Genomic DNA, 22,689 nt, shown 5'->3' with positions numbered 1-22,689 from the left:
ACAGGAGAGGCGGGGGGGGACAGAAAGAAGGGTGTAGAAGGAGAGGAGGTAGAGTGCAGAGGGTAGTAGGGGCAAGGGGTTGATTTGGAATTGTGTGTGAAGGGAAAGGGGGGGGGTTCAGTTGTGTTTTAAGGAGCAGGGGTGTATGGGTGGGAGCATCAGTGCAAATTGATGGGACCAGCCATGCGGAGCCACTCCAGTGTGTGTGTGTGTGTGTGCGCATGTAAGCACGCATGCTGTAGTGCAGGGACGTCGCTAGGCAACCGTTTCATCGCATCTTAAACGTCTAACCGTGTGGGCACTAGGACCTGGGGGAGGCTGCTGCTGGCGCTACTGCCCGTTAGGTCTACTTGTAGCTAACATTTTGGTTAACGTTGGCTACTTCTGTGGCTTGAGACTGCTAGCTAACAGTAAACAGATGGGAAAAGGCTCTGACAGGACGGATTCATGCAGATAGGCTACGATGTGAATTTGTGGTAAGTTAGAAGAGAGAGAGAGAGAGAATTCGCTACTATAGACTTTGGTCATAATCAATACTTTTATCCAACCTTGACCAAAAATAACCTTATTTTGATAGATTTTGCACCCGTTATTACTCTAAAAATACATGATGAAAAGACATTTTGGGGCCATTAAAAAATCCTGGGGGGGTATGCCTAGACCCCCCTAAAAGTGGTTTAGCCCCCCTATCCATTAATCTCTCGTGACGTCCCTGCTGTAGTGGACACAGCATGAGGATGCAAAGCAGCTAGTCTTATGTTATAATGACATTGGCAGAAACATCATGTAGTGGCCATGTTTTAGCACACACAACATTACTTATGGCCTGTACATACACACACACACACACACACGTTCTTCAATAGGATGACACACACGCACACTGTATCGATTCACTGGCATAATAGCATAGTGTAAGCCAAACATAATGCATAAAACACATACAACATACATACAACACCCAAGACTTGCCTTTAGAGGCCAGTGTAAACCCAGTGCAGTTTCATCCTAGTGGAACATCCTGTGACCTTTCACCCCTGACCTGTTACCTGGCTGCCGGACGGCGGTGGCTCCCACAAAGCTGATGAGGGTGACGTCCGAGGCACCCCCAGACTCCAGGGGGATTGGGTGAACCCGGAAGTGCTCCAGCATGTCAAATATGGACTGGAACCACAGGTGCTGCACCCGGCACTGGCCGTCCTCGTTCAGAGACAGACGCAAGTGCTGCAGGGGACAGAGACAAGGGAGAGAGAGGGAGGGAAGAGAAGTATGGAGAGAGAGAGTTGAAAAGGGAGGTATGGGGGAGAGAGAGAATGAGAAGGGGGATAGAGGGAAGGAGTAGAAGGGGGAGAGACAAAAGAAGGGAGAAGAGAGGGGGATATGGGTTAGCCTTGGATGCAACTTAGGTGTGATCTCGCTCTCTGTGGCCGATGTGAGCAAAACGTTTCAACAGGTTAACAATCACAAGGCCGATGGGCCAGATGGAATACCACTGCGCATCCTCAAAGACTGCGCAGGCCTCGTTCCAGTCTGTCATCCCAACATGTTTCAAGCTGACCACCATTTTCACCGTTCCAAAGAGCTCCAAAGTAACCTGCCTAAATGACTATCACCCCGTGTCACACGCATCTGTAATTATCACGTGCTTTGAAAGGCTGGTCGTGACAAACATCAACATCATCATCCCAGACACCCTAAACCCACTCCAATACACAGATGACACAATCTCAATTACACTTCACACTGCCCCCTCCCACCTGGACAAGAGGGGAAATAACTATGTGAGAATGGGCTACAGCTCAACGTTCAACACCATAGTCCCCTCCAAGCTCATCATCAAGCTAAAGACCCTGGGTCTGAACCCCTCCCTCTGCAACTGGATCCTGGACTTCCTGACGGACCGGCTCCAGGTGGTGAGGTTAGGCAACAACACCTCTACCATGCTGACCCTCAACACGAGGGCCCCTCAGGGGGGTGTACTTAGTCCCCTCCTGTACTCCCTGTTCAACCACGACTGTATGGCCACGCACGACTAAAAACAAACAACAAGATTGCTGATGACGCAGCGGTGGTAGGCCTGATCACCGACAGCGATAAGTCAGTCTACAAGGAGGAAGTCAGAGAACTGGCAGGACAACGACCTCCCCCTCAACGTCAGTAAGACTAAGGAGCTGATCGTGGACTACAAGAGAAAGAGGGGCGAGCACGTCCCCCATGCATCAGGCTGTTGCGAAGCAGGTCGAGAGCTTCAAGTTCCTTGGTGCTATCGAGAACATTTTGACTGGCTGCATCACCGCTTGATACGGCAAATGCACAAAGCGCTACAGCGAGCATTGCGGACAGCCCAGTATATCACTGGGGCCAAACTCCCTGCCATCCAGGACCTCTAAACCAGACAAGTGTCCGAGGAAGGCCGGAAAAATTGCTAAAGACTCCAGCCACCAAAGTCATAGACTGTTCTCTCTGCTAACCATCCAGCAAACAGTATCAGAACATTGGCTCTCGGACGAACAGGCTCAGAGAAAGCTTTTACCCCCAAGCCATAACACTGCCAAACAGCCAGACTGCAAAAAATAGTCAATTAATGGTACCCAAACTAACTGCAATGCCTGTATCATGACTCGTTTTACTGTGGATATCGATACCTTGTACCTGTCTCCTCCAGCATTTTCACAAGGTCCTTTGCTGTTGTTCTGGGATTGATTTGCACTTTTCGCACAGAAGTACGTTCATCTCTAGGAAACAGAAAGTGTCTCCTTCCTGAGCGGTATGACGGCTGCGTGGTCCCATGGTGTTTATACTTGCGTACTATAGTTTGTACAGATGAACGTGGTACCTTCAGGCGTTTGGAAATTGCTCCCAAGAATGAACCAGACTTGTGGAGGTCTACAATTTTCTTTCTTAGGTCTTGGCTGATTTCTTTTGATTTTCCCATGATGTCAAGGAAAGAGGCAGAGTTTGAAGGTAGGCCTTAAATTACATCCACAGGTACACCTCCAATTGACTCAAATGATGTCAATTAGCCTATCAGAAGCATCTAAAGCCATTTCATCATTTTCTGAAATTTTCCAAGCTGTTTAAAGGCACAGTCAACTTAGTGTATGTAAACTTCTGAACCAATGGAATTACATACAGTGAATTCACCTGTAAACAATTGTTGGAAAAATGACCTGTGTCATGCAAAAACTAGATGTCCTAACTGACTTGCCTAAACTATAGTTTGTTGAAAAGAAATTTGTGGAGTGGTTGAAAAACAAGTTAATGACTCCAACCTATATATTAACTAATATTAACTAAGCAAAGAAAGAAACGTCCTCTCAATGTCAACTTAACATGTGTAAATATTTGTATGGCCATAAGATTCAACAACTGAGACATAAACTGAACAAGTTCCACAGACATGTGACTAACATAAATGAAATAATATGTCATATCAAAAGCAACAGTCAGTATCTGGTGTGGCCACCAGCTGCATTAAGTACTGCAGTGCATCTCCTCCTCATGGACTGCACCAGATTTGCCAGTTCTTGCTGTGAGATGTTACCCCAGTCTTCCACCAAGGCACCTGCCAGTTCCCGGACATTTCTGGGGCGAATGGCCCAAGCCCTCACCCTCCGATCCATCAGATCCCAGATGGGATTGAGATCCGGGCTCTTCGCTGGCCATGGCAGAACACTGACATTCCTGTCTTGCAGGAAATCACGCACAGAACGAGCAGTATGGCTGGTGGCATTGTCATGCTGGAGGGTCATGTCAGGATGAGCCTGCAGGAAGGGTACCACATGAGGGAGAAGGATGTCTTCCCTGTAATGCACAGCATTGAGATCGCCTGCAATGACAACAAGCTCAGTCCGATGATGCTGTAACACACCGCCCCAGACCATGCCAGACCCTCCACCTCCAAATCGAACCCGCTACAGAGCACAGGCCTCAGTGTAACGCTCATTTCTTCGGTGATAAACTAGAATCCGATCATCCCCCCTGGTGAGACAAAACCGCTACTCGTCAGTTAAGAGCAGTTTTTGCCAGTCCTGTCTGGTTCAGCAACGGTGAGTTTGTGCCCATAGGCGACGTCGTTACCGGTGATGTCTGGTGAGGACCTGCCTTACAACAGGCCTAAAAACCCTCAGTACAGACTTTCTCAGCCTATTGCTGAGAACTGATGGAGGGATTGTGCGTTCCTGGTGTAACTCGGGCAGTTGTTGTTGCCATCCTGTACCTGTCCCGCATGTGTGATGTTCGGATGTACCGATCCTGTACAGGTGCTGTTACATGTGGTCTGCCACTGCGAGGACGATCAGCTGTCTGTCCTGTATGTATGTATGTATGTATGTATGTATGTATGTATGTATGTATGTATGTATGTATGTATGTATGTATGTATGTATGTATGTATGTATGTATGTATGTATGTATGTATGTATGTATGGTATGTATGTATGGTATGTATGTATGGTATGTATGTATGTATGTATGTATGTATGTATGTATGTATGTATGTATGTATGTATGTATGTATGTATGTATGTATGTATGTATGTATGTATGTGTCAATGTATGTGTCAATGTAGTGTATGTATATATATATATATATATATATATATATATATACACATACATACACACACACACACACACACACTACATTGACACTCCCACACGAAACCAAAACACACACACATTCACTACGTAGGTACGCACACACACAGAACACCTACACGCAGACCGACAACACAAACGCACAAGCATAACTTGCTGCGGCTGCTCTGCTCTTTATTTTACTCTAATTATTACTCGTATTATCTAGTCACTTTACCCTGCCTTCATGTACATATCTACCTCAAACACCTCATACCTCTGCACTTTGATCTGGTACTGGTACTCCCTGTATGTAGCTCCATTCTTGAGCATTTTATTGCATTCCTCTTATTAATATTTCATTTTGATTTTAAAAACGCTGCATTGTTGGGAAGGGCTCGTAAGCAAGCATTTCACGGTAAAGTCCACACCAGCTGTACTTAGCGCATGTGATAAATAAAATCCGATTTGATTTGACACACACTCTCCCTCTCCCGTCTCTTGTACCTTGGCCTTGCCCTGGAAGTTGAAGGTGAGAACGTACTCCCCGCGTCGCGTCTCGCTCTGGCGCACAAGGAAGACGCCATGGCTGGCCATACCCCCCGCCAGCACCAGCTGGGCCGCCTTGAGGCGCGACAACGTCCCATGGAACCACTGGCACTCGCTCAGAGGGTGCTCCACCGCCTCCACCACGTCTGAGAACAGGAAGGAGCCTGGGAGGTGAGGAGGGATGAGGGGAAGGATGGATGAGGGGAGGAGGGATTTGGGGAGTGATGAAAAGATTAGACAAAAAAAGGACTTGCTCTGTACATTCCGGTGTGTATGTGTGTTTGGGCAAGCGTTTGCGTGTGTGTGCGAACTGCGTAAGTAGCAGCCTTCACCTGTGGCATCTGGCGTCTCCGCAAATGGTGTGCCCAGGCCGGCTCCGCCCCCACGTCCGTCTGATTCGTCCAGAGGGGCGCGGGGCGGTAACTCTGGGGGGCGTGGGTCCATCAGCGGGGAAGAGCCGCCCACACCTCCATAACACACTGCAACAGGACAGGAGCAAAAACATCAGTCTTATTATTTAAGCAGACGTCTTATTCTTGTACTTTCAAATAGCAACGGAACGTTGGACACATAGTTAAAACAACATTTGTCGTCTCGCTTTCTGTATCAGGTGTTAAGTGTTCTAACTATATATTTGTAAAGCTGCAAAAAAAATGGTGAAACACAGGGAAATCGTCACACAACAATCCCAAATGGGCTCCTAGATCCTATCCCGTGCAGTCATATTTGAAAAGATGGGATAGGTTAGGAATATGGTCGTAGATCCTCACCTTATGCTACATGTCTGCTGTTTGTAGGTTCTTACAGATTAAGTGTCAGTGATTAAAGGCAGTGGTCACCAACCTTTTCTGAGCCACTTTGACCTTCAAAATCGCATGCCGAGATCTACAGCGCAGAACTGTTTCTAAACATCTTTTTTTTTATGTAAGCCTATGCAACATTTACCAAATAAAAACAGTTCTGTATGAATGAGGTTTATTGCAGTCGGCCTGTAATGGAGGCCACCCAAGCGGTGGAAGTTTCAGTAAGGAGGCAGACACTTCGATACGGGGCAAACTTAGAATGAGGTTGTTTATTTACAGCGGTGAGTTAAAGCCACCGGAAAACTGTACATTATGTACAAACAAAAATAACAAACATAACAAAAACTGGACAGGGCCATAAACTGGAAAATGTATCAAATAATAAGTTGAGCTCCAAATATACCAAGCTTCAATCAATAATTGAAAATATAGCATTCAACCAGCATGGCAACCTTACCCTTGTCCTGTCTGGCCAACAATGAATTGGCAGGGTTTCAAGTACAATTCCCATCAGGTCTCACCTTGGACTGTACCATTTTAGACCAATCACAAATCAATGGTGACAATTATCTTACATAAAGGCCTGAACAGCACAATAAACATATACTGAACAAAAAAAATAAACGCAACATGTAAAGTGTTGGTCCCATTTCTTGAGCTGAAAAAAAAAAATTCAAGAAAAGGCTTATTTCTCTCAAATGTTTTGCACAATTAGTACCCTATCAGTGAGAATTTCTCCTTTGCCAAGATAAACCATCCACCTGACAGGTGTGGCATATCAAAAAGCTGATTAAACAGTATGATCATTACACAGGTGAACCTTGTACTGGGGACAATAAATTGTCACAACACAATGTCACAGACGTCTCAAGCTGAGGGAGCAGGAATGTCCACCAGAGCTGTTGACAGAGAATGTTCATTTCTCTACCATAAGCCGCCTCCAGCACCTCTACATCCGGCTTCTTCATCTGCGGGATCATCTGAAACCAACCACGCGGACAACTGATGAAACTGTGGGTTAGCACAACCAAAGAATTTCTGCACAACCTGTCAGAACCCGTCTAAGGGAAGCTCATCTACATGCTCGTTGTCCTCACCAGGGTCTTGATCCGACTGCAATGGGCAAATGCTCACCTTCGATGGCCACTGGAGAAGTGTGCTCTTCACGGATGAAACCCAGTTTTAACTGTACCGGGCAGATGGCAAACAGCGTGTATGGCGTCGTATGGGTGAGCAGTTTGCCTCAGCGTCAGATGCCATGGCGTCGTTGTGAACAAGCTACAAACAATGAAGACAATTGCATTTTATTGATTACAATTTGAATGCACAGATATACTGTGACGAGATCCTTAGACGAGATCCTGAGGCCCATTGTCGTGCCATTTATCCACCGCCATCACCTCATGTTTCAGCATGATAATGCACGGCCCCATGTCGGAGGCTCTGTACACAATTCCAGAAAGATGAAAATTTCCCCTTTCTTCCATGACCTGCATACTCACCAGACATGTCATCCACTGAACATATTTGGGATGCTCTGGATTGATGTGTACGACAGCGTGTTCCAGTTCCCTCCAATATCCAGCAACTTCGCACATCATTGAAGAGGAGTGGAACAACATTCCACAGGACACAAATCAACAGTCGGATCAACTCTGCAAAGGAGACGTGTCTCGCTGCATGAGGCAGAAATGGTGGTCACACCAGATACTGACTGGTTTTCTGATCTGTGACCAACAGATGCGTATCTGTATTCCCAGTCATGTGAAATCCATAGATTATGGCCTAATGAATTCATTTCAATTGACTGATTGCCTTATATGAACTGTAACTACTGTAATTGCTGGACTATTAAGCGCACCTGAATATAAACCGCACCCACTGAATTATTAAAAAATATGTATTTTGTACATAAATAAGCCGCACATGTCTATAAGCCGCAGGTGCCTACCGGTACATTGAAACAAATTAACTTTACACAGCCTTTAAACGAAACACGGCTTGTAACAAAAATAAATAGGCTTTAACGAAACACGGCTTGTAACAAAAATAAATAGGCTTTAACGAAACACGGCTTGTAACAAAAATTAAAACAGTAGCCTACCAAGAAAGTCATTGGTCACCATCCTCCTCCTCCTGTGCACTGAAACCACTGAAGTCATCTCCTTCGGTGTCGGAGTTGAATAGCCTCAGAATTGCTTCATCCGATGTTGGATCGTTTTCATTGTCGCTCTCGTCACTTTCATCCGGAGGCAAATACCCCGCTGAGTTCATGCTGCCCCTTCAACACGCAGCAGTCCAGCCTTTCGAAACCCGTTGATGATAGTGGATTTTTTGACAATGCTCCACGCTGTCAGGACCCACTGGCAGACTTATGGTCAATAAGATGCTCTTCGCCTCCGGCCCGTTTTAGTGAAGGATTTCTCCCCACTTGTCATCCAAGCCTCCCACTGAACAATGCAGCAGCTCTATTTTCTTTTCCAACAGCCAGATCGATCGCCTTCAACTTGAAAGCTGCATCATATGCATTTCTCTGTGTCTTTGCCATGATGAGGGTGACAAAATGACTACCGTAATCAGAATGATGGGAAGTTTGAGCGCGCTCGATTTTACGTCACATTATGTGACGGTGCTCAGTTTTTTGGCGGCATGAATCTTGTGAAAGCGGGAAAAATCCATAAATTAGCCGCATCATTGTATAAACCGCGAGGTTCAACTCGTGGGGAAAAAGTAGCGGCTTATAGCCCGGAAATTACGGTAAGTAAAATCTTTGAAATGGTTGCATTCATATTTTTGTTCAGTGTATTTAGGCAATGAATCAAACATTCCTATATACAAATACATTTCAATAAATTGTGCAGGACCGCCCCCCCCTATCTCCTGAGTGAATATGGACTGGAGGATCTCACAGAATGTTTGGAAGAGCTTGAGGAGGAAATTGAACGTGACAAGAGTGAGGATGAATTAACTGTGGTGGCAGGTGCAGTGATGACTGCTGAGAAGAAAATGAGTATAGAAGGGAAGCAGTGCGGTGAGGAAGGTTGGCGTCAAGTCCATCAGAAACCCTTGTCCTCGAGGATGATAAGGATGATTCTGGCCCAGTGGGAGTGAGATTTTGTAGAGCGAATGGATCCTTGTATTTTGGCTGATCCGTATGTGGCGTCAGGTTGGGGACTGTTTAGTTGTTGAAGGTAACTCGGAGTGGACTCGTGATGATTTATTGCGTTTCCTCCGCCCAGAGGGAGTGGGCGCTCCGGATTAGCATTAAGTGTTGAGGAGGAGCAGTTGAAATTGAAGATTCCCCCCGGTGTCTAACGCCAAGCCGTTTGGTGAGTGGTAGATCCAGTGGGGATCACCGAGCGTGGGGAAACAGAGAAGACATTGTCTGTCATGCTGAGTTTTGATGCAGAGTCTTGGCCAGATAAGGTCGTGGAAGGAAGTGTCAATTAATTTGTTCTCGAAAATACAACAGTGTTAAATGTGTCAAGTCTATGGGCCATGTCGCAGCAAGGTGTGTCGGAGGTAGAAAGTGGTATCGGTGGAGAAAGTCATGTGTGTGTTAAGTTGTGGGGGGGTGTCCGGTGAGAGAAAGGGATATTGAGGTTGCCAGGGTTAGAGTAGTACAGAAAGTATCATATGCCGAAGCAGTAACATAAGAAAAGGCAGATAAGAAACATTAAATGCAGCGCAACAAAACAAATGATTGCTGCCAAAACCAAAATGAGAATGTCGGCTGAACTCACAACCTGCGTTTCTCTCCACAGGCTACATCGGCAGCACCAAAAGGACAAGGCATCATACACATACTGTATTCAATAAAGGAATGTGCATTTCGTAAACCCACAAACCGTTTCCATGTCTGGTTGTATCTGCATCTGATGGTCAGTCTCAGCGGATGGAGGGGAGAGAGAGAGCAGCAGAGGGTCCTCCTCTCACGGTCCCTCGATCTCTCCTTTTCCTCCGGTGAGACTGACCAGAGAGAGGGGGACACAGTCTGATGACCAACGCCGAGTCACACCACATTATCTCTGCCTCATGCACAAATTCATGTTGTTCCTATGACCAGAGAAAGTTAAATATTAGTCTACATTAGAATAGACACGACGAGCCGTTAATAATAAAAACGCAAGGCCCATCGATACACTTGGCTACTCATTCACTGCAGCTGCAGTGCTGGTTGTAGTGCGAGTGTAAGGAAGAAGTGCGCTTGATGTTTTTTTTAAGTGTTGAATTACACTGCTCCAAAAAATAAAGGGAACACGTCCCTAGGAGGGGTGAGTCACTGATGTGATCTTCCTGTCTGGGTTGGCGCCCCCCCTTGGGTTGTGCCGTGGCAGAGATCTTTGTGGGCTGTACTCGGCCTTGTCTCAGGATGGTAAGTTGGTGGTTGAAGATATCCCTCTAGTGGTGTGGGGGCTGTGTTTTGGCAAAGTGGGTGGGGTTATATCCTTCCTGTTTGGCCCTGTCCGGGGGTGTCCTCGGATGGGGCCACAATGTCTCCTGACCCCTAATGTCTCAGCCTCCAGTATTTATGCTGCAGTAGTTTATGTGTCGGGGGACTAGGGTCAGTTTGTTATATCTGGAGTACTTCTCCTGTCCTATCCGGTGTCCTGTGTGAATTTAAGTATGCCCTCTCTAATTCTCTCTTTCTTTCTCTCTCTCGGAGGACCTGAGCCCTAGGACCATGCCTCAGGACTACCTCAGGACTACCTGACATGATGACTCCTTGCTGTCCCCAGTCCACCTGGCCGTGCTGCTGCTCCAGTTTCAACTGGTCTGCCTGTGATTATTATTATTTGACCATGCTGGTCATTTATGAACATTTGAACATCTTGGCCATGTTCTGTTATAATCTCCACCTGGCACAGCCAGAAGAGGACTGGCCACCCCACATAGTCTGGTTCCTCTCTAGGTTTCTTCCTAGGTTTTGGCCTTTCTAGGGAGTTTTTCCTAGCCACCGTGCTTCTACACCTGCATTGCTTGCTGTTTGGGGTTTTAGGCTGGATTTCTGTACAGCACTTTGAGATATCAGCTGATGTACGAAGGGCTATATAAATACATTTGATTTGATTTGAGTTAAGAACACATTCTTATTTTCAATGACGGCCTAGGAACGGTGGGTTAACTGCCTCATTCAGGGGCAGAACGACAGATTTTCACCTTGTCAGCTGGGGGGATCCAATCTTGCAACTTTACAGTTAACTAGTCCAACGCAATAACGACCTGCCTCTCTCTCGTTGCACTCCACGAGGAGACTAGTCCAACACTCTTACCACCTGATTACATTGCACTCCACAAGGAGACTGTCTGTTAGGCGAATGCAGTAAGCCAAGGTAATTTTCTAGCTAGCTTTAAATCTAGCGTGTCCTGCGTTGCATATAATCTGACTGAGCATACAAGCATACAAGTATCTAAGTATCTGACCGAGCGGTGGTAGGCAGAAACAGGCGCGTAAACATTCATACAAACAGCACTTTCGTGTGTTTTGCCAGCAGCTCTTCATTGTGCATCAAGCATTGCGCTGTTTATGACTTTAAGCCTTTCAACTCCCGAGATGAGGCTGGTGTAACTCGAAGTGAAATGGCTAGCTAGTTAGCGCACACTAATAGCGTTTCAAACGTCACTCGCTCTGACTGGCAATACTAAAGTGCCTATAAGAACATCTAATAGTCAAAGGTTAATGAAATACAAATGGATCAGAGTGAAATAGTCCTAGAATTCCTATAATAACTACAACCTAAAACTTCTTACCTGGGAATATTGAAAACTCGTGTTAAAAGGAACCACCAGCTTTCATATGTTCTCATGTTCTGAGCAAGGAACTGAAACGTTAGCTTTCTTACATAGCACATATTGCACTTTTACTTTCTTCTCCAACACTTTGTTTTTGCATTATTTAAACCAAATTGAACATGTTTCATTATTTACTTGAGGCTAAATTGATTTTATTGATGTATTATATTAAGTGAAAATAAGTGTTAATTCAGTATTGTTGTAATTGTCATTATTACAAATACATGTTTTTGTTGTTGTTGTTGCTGTTTTTATTTTTATTTTTTGTATTATTTAAAATCGGCCGATTAATCGGTATCGGCTTTTTTGGTCCTCCAATAATCGGGATCGGTATTGAAAAATCATAATCGGTCGACCTCTATTTAGGATAGTATCAAACTTTGCTGTGGGGCCGTGGAAGCTGCTGGCACGGTGATTTGAGCTATCCGATTGGCCAGCGCAGTAGGCACACTTGATTTAGCTCTACAGGTCTGCCGGGTAGGCAGAGTTTGTTCCTTCAGACAAACGAAATGGTTCAAAATGGGAACACTTTGCCTACCCAGCACACAGGGCAGCTGAATCAAGTGCATTTACCACCAACAGCTCAAGGCAAAAAAACAAATTAAAAAGAGGAGCGCAAAGAAATGTTCAGCCATCGACTAGGAATGCCTAGTTGACTACGACTGTGATTGACTGGTTGGTATATACTGGTCTAAGAGTAGTGGCTTGGGGAGGTGTCAAGGGGTCGATTTGGGATTTGGCATGCCCCACTCACCTTGAGAGAGGCGGTCACTGAATTCTGGCGTTCCACTAATGTCCATGAGTCCCCCACACACAGCTTCTATGTCCTCCTGTTCACTGTACAGTCAAGATACACAAAACAAGAATATACATGGTCCCTCTTAACTCTCACTCACTGCCCCCCCCCCCAATCACTGACTTGAAAGACCCAATTTAACACCCAATTTGCTTACCTGATACATATACCGTTCCTGATGTCACTCAACCAGGCTCTCATCTGCACAGCATCTCGCGTCTCAATCACATACTGCACCTGTCCCTCCAACTGACAGAGAGGAATATAGGGTTAGCGAGAGTGAGAATAGGGGCAACAGAGAGAGGGGGTGAGAGAGGGAGGGAGGTGAGAAAAAGAGGGCGAGAGAAAGAGAGGGGGTGAGAGACAGATAGGGTGAGAGAGAGACAGGGGGTGAGAGAGGGAGGGGGTGCGAAAAAGAGAGGGTGAGAGAAAGAGAGGGGGAGTGAGAGAGAGAGAGAGGGGGCGACAGAGGGGGTGAGAGAAAGCGAGCGAGCGAAATATAAGTCAGTCTACAGATGCAAGTTGAACAGGAGCTGACTACCTGAATTAAATGAACTGAGAGAACAAGAAAGGGGAATTGAAAAAATAAGGAAATGAAAGGATGGACAGATCAGAGTGTTACCTGCAGGAGGAAGGTGTTCTCCTTGTCAGGCACCTCCAGGGCTGTGGTGCTCCTCACATCCACAATAGAGCAGCATGGGATAGTCAGCCTGGGCTTGGAGGACTGAGAAACAGGGGGAAAGAGAAGAACATTGAATAAATAAGACACCATCTATGCGCTCAGAGAAATTGTGCAATTTTCACATTATGACAGATCATTAATTTCCAAGCATTACAAAGGAGCATGTTGACAGGTTGTCATGCCTTTCAGTGTTATAAAGGATACACAATCTACCCTGATGCCTCCAACCCCCCACCTACTGGTGAGCCAGGCCCAGCCAATCAGAATGAGTTTTTCCCCCCAAAAGGGGCTTTATTATAGACAGATATACTCCTCAGCATCACAACCGCAGGAGGTGGTCTGCGGTTGTGAGGCCGGTTGGACGTACTGCCAAATTCTCTAAAACGACGTTGAAGGCGACTTATGGTAGTGAAATTAACATTAATTCTCTGGCAACAGCTCTGGTGGAGCATGCCAATTGCACACACACTCAAAACTTGAGACATCTGTGGCATTGTGTTGTGTGACAAAACTGCACATTTTAGAGTGGCCTTTTGTCCCTAGCACAAGGTTCACCTGTGTAATGATCATGCTGTTTAATCAGCTTCTTGATATGCCACAACCTGGTCAGGTGGATGGATTATCTTGGCAAAGGAGAAACGCTCACTAACAGGGATACAAACAAATTTGTGCACAAAATTTGAGAAAAATAATTGTTTTGTGCTTATGGAACTTTTATATACATGTTGAGTTTATATTGTTGTTAGGTTTTGCCACAATATATTGAAAAAGTGTTTTAATAACTCAATTACTAATCTACTCCCTTCCCTGAAAATCCCACCCCCAATAATTCCTTAACAGGTCTAAAAACTCTACCAATCCTGTGACTCTCAAAAATATCCAGCTCCTCCCCTGACAATCCCACCCAGTGATTGACAGGCTAAACTGTTAAGAATGTGGCCAGGATTTCAAATGACAATGAGGAACTTAAATCGAAAATGTGAGGAATAATATAGTTTTACCCCATAAGGATTTGAATGAAAATGTTGTACTTTGTATGTTAAGAATAAGCATTGTTAAATTTCACAATAAGTTTTTTTTTTATGGTCACAAATAATGCGATCACAATAATGTAGTACAATTACAAACATGAAATTTATCTTCCCCAAAAAATTCTCAATATGGCAGTGTTATTATCTGTTAGGGAGTGTTAACTGTCAACTTAAAAACAACAAACTGGAGTTTTGCATTTAAATTTCATCATTGATTATGTTCACGTAAAAACAATATAGCAAGCGTATTATTAATGTATCATTATCAAATATGATTTTTTGGGGGGCAGCTATATACACCGAGTATATAAAACATTAAGAACACCTTCCTAATATTGAGTTGCACAGGGCAGGTCTCACACTCACTTTAGGCGGGATGAAGAACTCCAGATAGTACTCCTCGCCCCGCTCCCCCTCCTTGTCCCTCTCCCTCAGGACCAGTCGGCACTTGTGCCAACGACCGCCCCTCCAGCCCACAGTGCCCCCGGGGACGAGAGGCTGCACTGCGGCTGTTTGAGCAGCATTAGCGATGGACGAGGTGTTGTTTAAGCCAGTACCAGCGTTGTTGTGTTCTTGTGTGCCGTGGTGCAGCAGGCCAAAGGAAAAGCCAGGGAAACCACCGTGGCTCCCGGCAAACTCATCTGGCATGGAGGAGCTGACGCTGACTCCTCCCTCCCTCACCAGCCGGCCAGTCTTCCTGAGGGTTGCGCTGCTGCTGCTGCTGGGGGGCAGGCCGGAGGAAGGCGACACCACGGCCGAAGTGGGCGCTGAGGAGAGAACGGGGGGTGGGGAGCGAGACAGACGCAACTTCTCCAGCCGGTGGCTCCACTTCTCCTTCTCTCCCCCCTCGCCATTGCTCCGCCGGCGGTCCCGCGCTTCCGACAACGAGAGGGAGGTGGCACTGCTGGAGGAAGACGGGGGCAGGGAGGAGGAGGAGGAGTGGGGGAGGGAGAGGGGCAGGGAGAGAGAGACAGGCATGGAAGAGGTGGGCGTAGGGGGCTGAGTGCCAGAGTTCCTCTTGGAGGAAGAGCCGGTGGCAGCGTCTTGGACCCCCATTGTGTAGCTGTAGCTGGAGGGCAGCTGGGAGGAGCTCTGTGGGGAGTCACTGGACGAGCTGCGCCAGTGCAGGATGCCCCGGACACTACCCCGCACGCTGCGCCCAACACTCCGCAGAGAGAAGCGCTTCTTCAGTTTGGTTTTGGACTGGCTTCCTGTCGAGGCCGGTGTGCCGTTACCCTTGGAGCAGGGGGGAGGTGTGTCAGAGCAAGGGGAGGCAGGCGTTTGGGGCATGTGGGAGGGGTCTTCATTGTCCAAGCAAACTTCCAGATCCGCCTCGCCCTCATCTAGCTCCACCTCCTCCTCCATGACCGTTACGCCCGCCCAGCTATCCTCCTCTTCCTCGGCCGTTGTTTCGCCATTGCCCGGGCCGACGCCAGGGAAGTGTTTAACAGTAACTGGGGCACCCCTCTCTTCCCGCCCGCCATTGTTTCCTCCTCCCACTGAGGAGGAGCAGGAGGAGGAGGAAGATGGGGGGAGGACCGTTGTGACAGCATAGGAATCTTGAAATTGGTCCCCACTTCGGGTTTCCAACACCAGGCGTGTGGAGGCAGGCTTGGGCAGAGCTCGCACCGGGTTGGCTGGGGCACAGGCGTGGTAGCAGGATCCCTCGGTGATGGGAGGGGGAGAGACCGCCTCCTCTTCCAGGGAGATGGCGTCTAATTGGGGAGCCCAGCTCCCTGCCTCCATCCCGAGGGCTGTACCCGGCGCCCCTGCCACCCCCTCCAGTTCGCTCTGGAAATGTCGGACAAAGCGGTCAGTGAAGCGGCGACAGAAGGCGGCAGCAGAGTCGGGGGAGTAGTGAGGGTTCTCCAGGAGGAACGCCCGGAAGTGGCGGGCAAAATCCCCGGCCGCCATACGGGCATGCAGCTCACAGAACTCCGTCCAGCTCAGGCAGGGGGAGGGTGTGGGGGTGTCCGAGAGCGAGGAGGGGTGAGGCTGGGCCAAGGGTGGTGGCCGAGGGAAAAGTGGCAACAGGGAGGGGGATGGAGGGGACGGGGAGGGTGACGGGGGCAGGGTAGAGGAGTTGGCTGCCCGCAGGCTAGGCGGGGTTAAAAGAGATCCGTTCATTCTACCAGGAGGGAGTGTAGGGGGGGCTGATTGGCCAATTAGCTGACTGCTGATTGGTTTATCACTTAAGGTTGATTAATGAAATCTGCACAGCTCATCGGGGCTAATATACAAATGGGTGGGAATTCAAGTACCGTACTACACCAGGCATAGAGTAGATTCACCCCCATTTAAAACCTTCAGCTAAAAGACTACCGTAACAGACTGATGAGCACAGACAGAGAAGAGGTAGAAATATAGGGTGTCTGTCTCTGTGCAACATGCTTTCATATATTTAAAAAGGTCTATGATAAAAGACAGGGAGGAGTCAGGGAGGAGGTATAGGACAAAGGGGCAAGGTAAATTAGGTGAGGTTCACAAGTGGCCGTCCTGCTTACGGTCCACCACACATCCACAAGAACACAACTGCAGCCTGTGAAAACAATACAAGCACAATCAAATGGTGACATCACATTACCTGTTACATATGTTCTCCAGATCCATAACAAACTCTATTATGATCTACAATATCTAATCAACTGTGTAACTAATACAAATACCCCTAGCACCGGTTGCCACCTCTAATTGTTGTCTGTGGTCACAAAAGTTGTGTCAAGTGTCACTGATTTAAATTGAGTCGATGCTTTACATCCACAAAAACAACAAATGTATTAGCAACCCGTTTGACTGACAGCCCATTCAATTAGGTAGCTAGAGATCTTCACATAACGGTACTTATTAATCCACCAACTGATTTGTCAGTGTTCAGATAAGTAGCCGCGTAATCACTTTGACATACTGTAGCAAATCCAAAAATAGTGTGGCATAGCTAACTATCTACCTTGATGACGAAAAAAAAATACCTTGCCGCTAGATTATTGTAGCTAGCTAGCTACACTACCTAGCTAGTTTGCAAACTGGCGCTGGATGTAAACAATCCAGAGAGCCTGGTTGGTACTAACGTTACTGGCTAACGCAGTTAGCTGGAATTCACAAACCATTGTCGGCCTCGAAAGAAACTCGAGGCCAGTGCTTGATTGCTAAAATAACACAAAGGAGAGACAGTTCACCAACTAGATAGCTAATATGACAGAGTAATGATAGTGCGTGGGCATGGCAACATAACAGACAGTGTGGTCATGTTAGCTTAGCTAACGTCAACTAGCAACAAGAGCCAGCACATCGCGTGATAAACAATCTAGTAAGCGTTACTGCGCTAGCTAGCTAACGTTCGCTAACTAGCGACCCACCACAGCTTGCTAGTAACGCCACCCATCTTCTGAACAGAATCATGTTAGATAACTAAATAAAAAAGCACAAGCTTGAAGCAGTTAGCTAACTAGCCAATATTCAACAATGAAGCTAAAAATGTAAGCCTAGCTAGCGGTTTTAATTCAATAACAGCGGTTTAGCCAGCTAACCGTAGCTAGCTAGGCTATGGCTATTATCATTGAATAAGGGGTGCTAGCTAATTGAAGTAATGTTATGTTTACCCACTTGTACACGCGTGTCTTCAAAATAGTGACCACTTTACAGTTAGCTAGTTAAATCGTAACTTGTGCCTCCCAGATGTGCTACTACAGCCGACAGGCGAATCGCTATAGCTACCGTCAATATGTGCCATATAGCCAGCTATTAATAAAATAACTAATTTAGCAATATTGCGTTGGCTTACATTACAATTCGTTCATATGTCCGCGATATAATTGTCGTTTTATAACAGTTGTGGCTAACATATGAATATTTCTGCGCTCCAATATCTCTCGCGATATAATGGGAGCGAGAGGATGGGCAGCGGGAGGTGAAAGTAGACTAGCCAGGAGGAGCTGCAATAGTCTGTTTGCATTCAGAGTCCCTGGATGGTGGGGAAATGGAGGGGTTACTAAAAACATTTCGAAATTCATTAAATGAGTGTGTTGGTCTCATACTGAACTACCACGCTATCTATTTTTTTAATTCAGAATTTGCATGAATTTTTATGTTTACAACAAGCCTATATAATTGCATACAATTTCAAATGTTTTTGTACTACTTGCATCGTACTAACTTGCATTGTTCCCCCTTTATGCTGCAGCTGCTACTCTCTGTTATTATCTATTTATCTATGCATACGTTTAATAACTCTACCCACATGTACATATTACCTCAATTACCTCGACTAACCGGTGCCCCCGCACATTGACGCTGTACCGGTACCCCCTGTATATAGCCTCACTATTGTTATTGTACTGCTGCTCTTTAATGATTTGTTACTTTTATTTCTTCATTTTTACTTAAAAACACATTGTTGGTTAAGGGCTTGTAAGTAAGCATTTCACTGTAAGGTATACTGCACCTGTTGTATTCGGTGCATGTGACAAATAAAATTTGATTTGCATTCAAATATATCCTTAAAGAGATTAGTAAATTATTTATTTCAAACTAGCTGAATAGATCCATGATTACTGTACACTATAGTAGGCCAACAAGCAGCATTTCTGTGTCAGTGGCCACGTGAGCACATAGGCCTACTGCTGTGCTTGGTGTTGGTGTTGTCTTTATAGCTGGCTTTCAGTGTTGTGTTGTTTATACACAGTGTGTACTTACTGTCCATTTTTATCTCAATATCAAATCCTTTCTGCGTAACAATTAAGTTCCTTACTGTGATTGTTTTCCAATAAAGTTTTCTAAAATAGAGGAATGCACTACAATAGAATAGCATTGAATAGACTAAAATAGAATAGAGAAGGATTAGCAGGTGTGTTCATAATTTGTCTTTCATTTTTAAAAAAAAATGTATACTGGAAATCTTAAATACTCTGGCTTTGATGGATTGTGATGATTGATTTGATGATTGTGGACTACAGGAAAAGGAGGACCGAGCACGCCCCCATTCTCATCGACGGGGCTTTAGTGGAGCAGGTTGAGAGCTTCAAGTTTCTTGGTGTCCACATCAACAACAAACTATCATGGTCCAAACACACCAAGACAGTCGCGAAGAGGGCACAACAACGCCTTTTCCCCCTCAGGAGACTGAAAAGCCATGGGTCCTCAGATCCTCAAAAAGTTATACAGCTGCACCACTGAGAGCATCCTGACTGGTTGCATCACCGCCTGGTATGACAATTGATCTGTTATGCAGGTGAATGAGGACCCAAAAGCGACTTGGCGAAAACAGAGTTTTTAATCCAGTAAGAAACTTTACAAAACAAAAAGCATAATACTACTCGTAAAGACGAGAACAGACTGGAGACTTGATCGAGAACTGCAGGTTGCCTCGGGAAGGCACTTGAACCTAGCAGACTCAGACACCTGCTCACCACGCAGCATCTGAGGGAAACACGACACGACAGGGCAAAACATAGACACAGCACGGTGAATTATAGATGAGGATCCGACGGGGCAGGAACGGAAAACAAGGAGAGAAATAGGGACTCTAATCAGGGAAAAGGATCGGGAACAGGTGTGGGAAGACTAAATGATTGATTAGGGGAATAGGAACAGCTGGGAGCAGGAACGGAACGATAGAGAGAAGAGAGAGCGAGAGAGTGAGAGAGGGAGGGGAGAGAGAGGGATAGAAAGAGGGAAAGAACCTAATAAGACCAGCAGAGGGAAACGAATAGAAGGGGAAGCACAGGGACAAGACATGATAATTAATGACAAAACATGACAGTACCCCCCCACTCACCGAGCGCCTCCTGGCGCACTCGAGGAGGAACCCTGGCGGCAACGGAGGAAATCATCAATAAGCGAACGGTCCAGCACGTCCCGAGACGGAACCCAACTCCTCTCCTCAGGACCGTAACCCTCCCAATCCACTAAGTATTGGTGACCCCGTCCCCGAGAACGCATGTCCATGATCTTACGTACCTTGTAAATAGGTGCGCTCTCGACAAGGACGGGGAGGGGGAGGGAAGACGAACGGGGGTGCGAAGAAAGGGCTTGACACAGGAGACATGGAAGACAGGATGGACGCGACGAAGATGTCGGCGGAAGAAGCAGTCGCACAGCGACAGGATTGACGACCTGGGAGACACGGAACGGACCAATGAACCGCGGAGTCAACTTACGAGAAGCTGTCGTAAGAGGAAGGTTGCGAGTGGAAAGCCACACTCTCTGGCCGCAACAATACCTTGGACTCTTAATCCTGCGTTTATTGGCGGCTCTCACAGTCTGTGCCCTGTAGCGGCAAAGTGCAGACCTCACCCTCCTCCAGGTGCGCTCACAACGTTGGACAAACGCTTGAGCGGAGGGAACGCTGGACTCGGCAAGCTGGGATGAGAACAGAGGAGGCTGGTAACCCAGACTACTCTGAAACGGAGATAACCCGGTAGCAGACGAAGGAAGCGAGTTGTGAGCGTATTCTGCCCAGGGGAGCTGTTCTGCCCAAGACGCAGGGTTTCTGAAAGAAAGGCTGCGTAGTATGCGGCCAATCGTCTGATTGGCCCTCTCTGCTTGACCGTTAGACTGGGGATGAAACCCGGAAGAGAGACTGACGGACGCACCAATCAAACGACAGAACTCCCTCCAAAACTGTGACGTGAATTGCGGGCCTCTGTCTGAAACGGCGTCTAACGGGAGGCCATGAATTCTAAACACATTCTCGATAATGATTTGTGCCGTCTCCTTAGCGGAAGGAAGTTTAGCGAGGGGAATGAAATGTGCCGCCTTAGAGAACCTATCGACAACCGTAAGAATCACAGTCTTCCCCGCAGACAAAGGCAGACCGGTAATGAAGTCTAGGGCGATGTGAGACCATGGTCGAGAAGGAATGGGGAGCGGTCTGAGACGACCGGCAGGAGGAGAGTTACCTGACTTAGTCTGCGCGCAGTCCGAACAAGCAGCCACGAAACGGCGCGTGTCACGCTCCTGAGTCGGCCACCAAAAGCGCTGGCGAATAGACGCAAGAGTGCCTCGAACACCGGGATGACCAGCTAACTTGGCAGAGTGAGCCCACTGAAGAACAGCCAGACGAGTGGAAACAGGAACGAAAAGGAGGTTACTAGGACAAGCGCGCGGCGACGCAGTGTGCGTGAGTGCTTGCTTAACCTGTCTTTCAATTCCCCAGACTGTCAACCCGACAACACGCCCATAAGGAAGAATCCCCTCGGGATCAGTAGAAGCCACAGAAGAACTAAACAGACGGGATAAGGCATCAGGCTTGGTGTTCTTGCTACCCGGACGGTAAGAAATCACAAACTCGAAACGAGCGAAAAACAACGCCCAACGAGCTTGACGGGCATTAAGTCGTTTGGCAGAACGGATGTACTCAAGGTTCTTATGGTCTGTCCAAACGACAAAAGGAACGGTCGCCCCCTCCAACCACTGTCGCCATTCGCCTAGGGCTAAGCGGATGGCGAGCAGTTCACGGTTACCCACATCATAGTTGCGCTCAGATGGCGACAGGCGATGAGAAAAATAAGCGCAAGGATGAACCTTATCGTCAGACTGGAAGCGCTGGGATAGAATGGCTCCCACGCCTACCTCTGAAGGCGTCAACCTCGACAATGAATTGTCTAGTGACGTCAGGAGTAACGAGGATAGGAGCGGACGTAAAACGTTCTTTTAGAAGATCAAAAGCTCCCTGGGCGGAACCGGACCACTTAAAACACGTCTTGACAGAAGTAAGAGCTGTGAGAGGGGCAGCAACTTGACCGAAATTACGAATGAAACGCCGATAGAAATTAGCGAAACCTAAAAAGCGCTGCAACTCGACACGTGACCTTGGAACGGGCCAATCACTGACAGCTTGGACCTTAGCGGAATCCATCTGAATGCCTTCAGCGGAAATAACGGAACCGAGAAAAGTAACGGAGGAGACATGAAAAGAGCAGTTCTCAGCCTTTACGTAGAGACAATTCTCTAAAAGGCGCTGTAGAACACGTCGAACGTGCTGAACATGAATCTCGAGTGACGGTGAAAAAATCAGGATATCGTCAAGATAGACAAAAACAAAGATGTTCAGCATGTCTTTCAGAACATCATTAACTAATGCCTGAAAAACAGCTGGCGCATTGGCGAGACCAAACGGCAGAACCCGGTACTCAAAATGCCCTAACGGAGTGTTAAACGCCGTTTTCCACTCGTCCCCCTCTCTGATGCGCACGAGATGGTAAGCGTTACGAAGGTCCAACTTAGTAAAGCACCTGGCTCCCTGCAGAATCTCGAAGGCTGATGACATAAGGGGAAGCGGATAACGATTCTTAACCGTTATGTCATTCAGCCCTCGATAATCCACGCAGGGGCGCAGAGTACCGTCCTTCTTCTTAACAAAAAGAACCCCGCCCCGGCCGGAGAGGAAGAAGGCACTATGGTACCGGCGTCAAGAGACACAGATAAATAATCCTCGAGAGCCTTACGTTCGGGAGCCGA

General features: G+C 46.9%; 1 protein-coding gene across 2 annotated transcripts in view; it reads right to left on the bottom strand.

Moving 5' to 3' along the window:
- The window catches only part of LOC124037953 (SH2B adapter protein 1-like), a 72,428-nt gene extending 54,286 nt beyond the window's left edge, over nucleotides 1-18,142 (bottom strand). Inside the window, exons 1-8 of one of the 2 annotated variants that reach the window (XM_046353256.1) lie at nucleotides 17,836-18,142; nucleotides 14,599-16,771; nucleotides 13,142-13,243; nucleotides 12,677-12,768; nucleotides 12,478-12,560; nucleotides 5,460-5,606; nucleotides 5,086-5,291; nucleotides 1,050-1,224 (exon numbers count right to left, since the gene is read on the bottom strand). In XM_046353256.1, the coding sequence (XP_046209212.1) occupies nucleotides 1,050-1,224; nucleotides 5,086-5,291; nucleotides 5,460-5,606; nucleotides 12,478-12,560; nucleotides 12,677-12,768; nucleotides 13,142-13,243; nucleotides 14,599-16,359 (2,566 nt within the window). In that variant the 5' untranslated portion in view covers nucleotides 16,360-16,771; nucleotides 17,836-18,142. The remainder of the gene's footprint in view (nucleotides 1-1,049; nucleotides 1,225-5,085; nucleotides 5,292-5,459; nucleotides 5,607-12,477; nucleotides 12,561-12,676; nucleotides 12,769-13,141; nucleotides 13,244-14,598; nucleotides 16,772-17,835) is intronic. The other variant, XM_046353257.1, reaches the window with a different exon arrangement.
- Between the last annotated feature and the right edge of the window lie 4,547 nt (nucleotides 18,143-22,689).

The sequence above is a fragment of the Oncorhynchus gorbuscha genome, linkage group LG06, assembly GCF_021184085.1.
Source record: "Oncorhynchus gorbuscha isolate QuinsamMale2020 ecotype Even-year linkage group LG06, OgorEven_v1.0, whole genome shotgun sequence".
In the NCBI taxonomy this organism is placed as follows: domain Eukaryota; kingdom Metazoa; phylum Chordata; class Actinopteri; order Salmoniformes; family Salmonidae; genus Oncorhynchus; species Oncorhynchus gorbuscha.
This window is presented reverse-complemented; position numbering and strand designations above follow the sequence as displayed.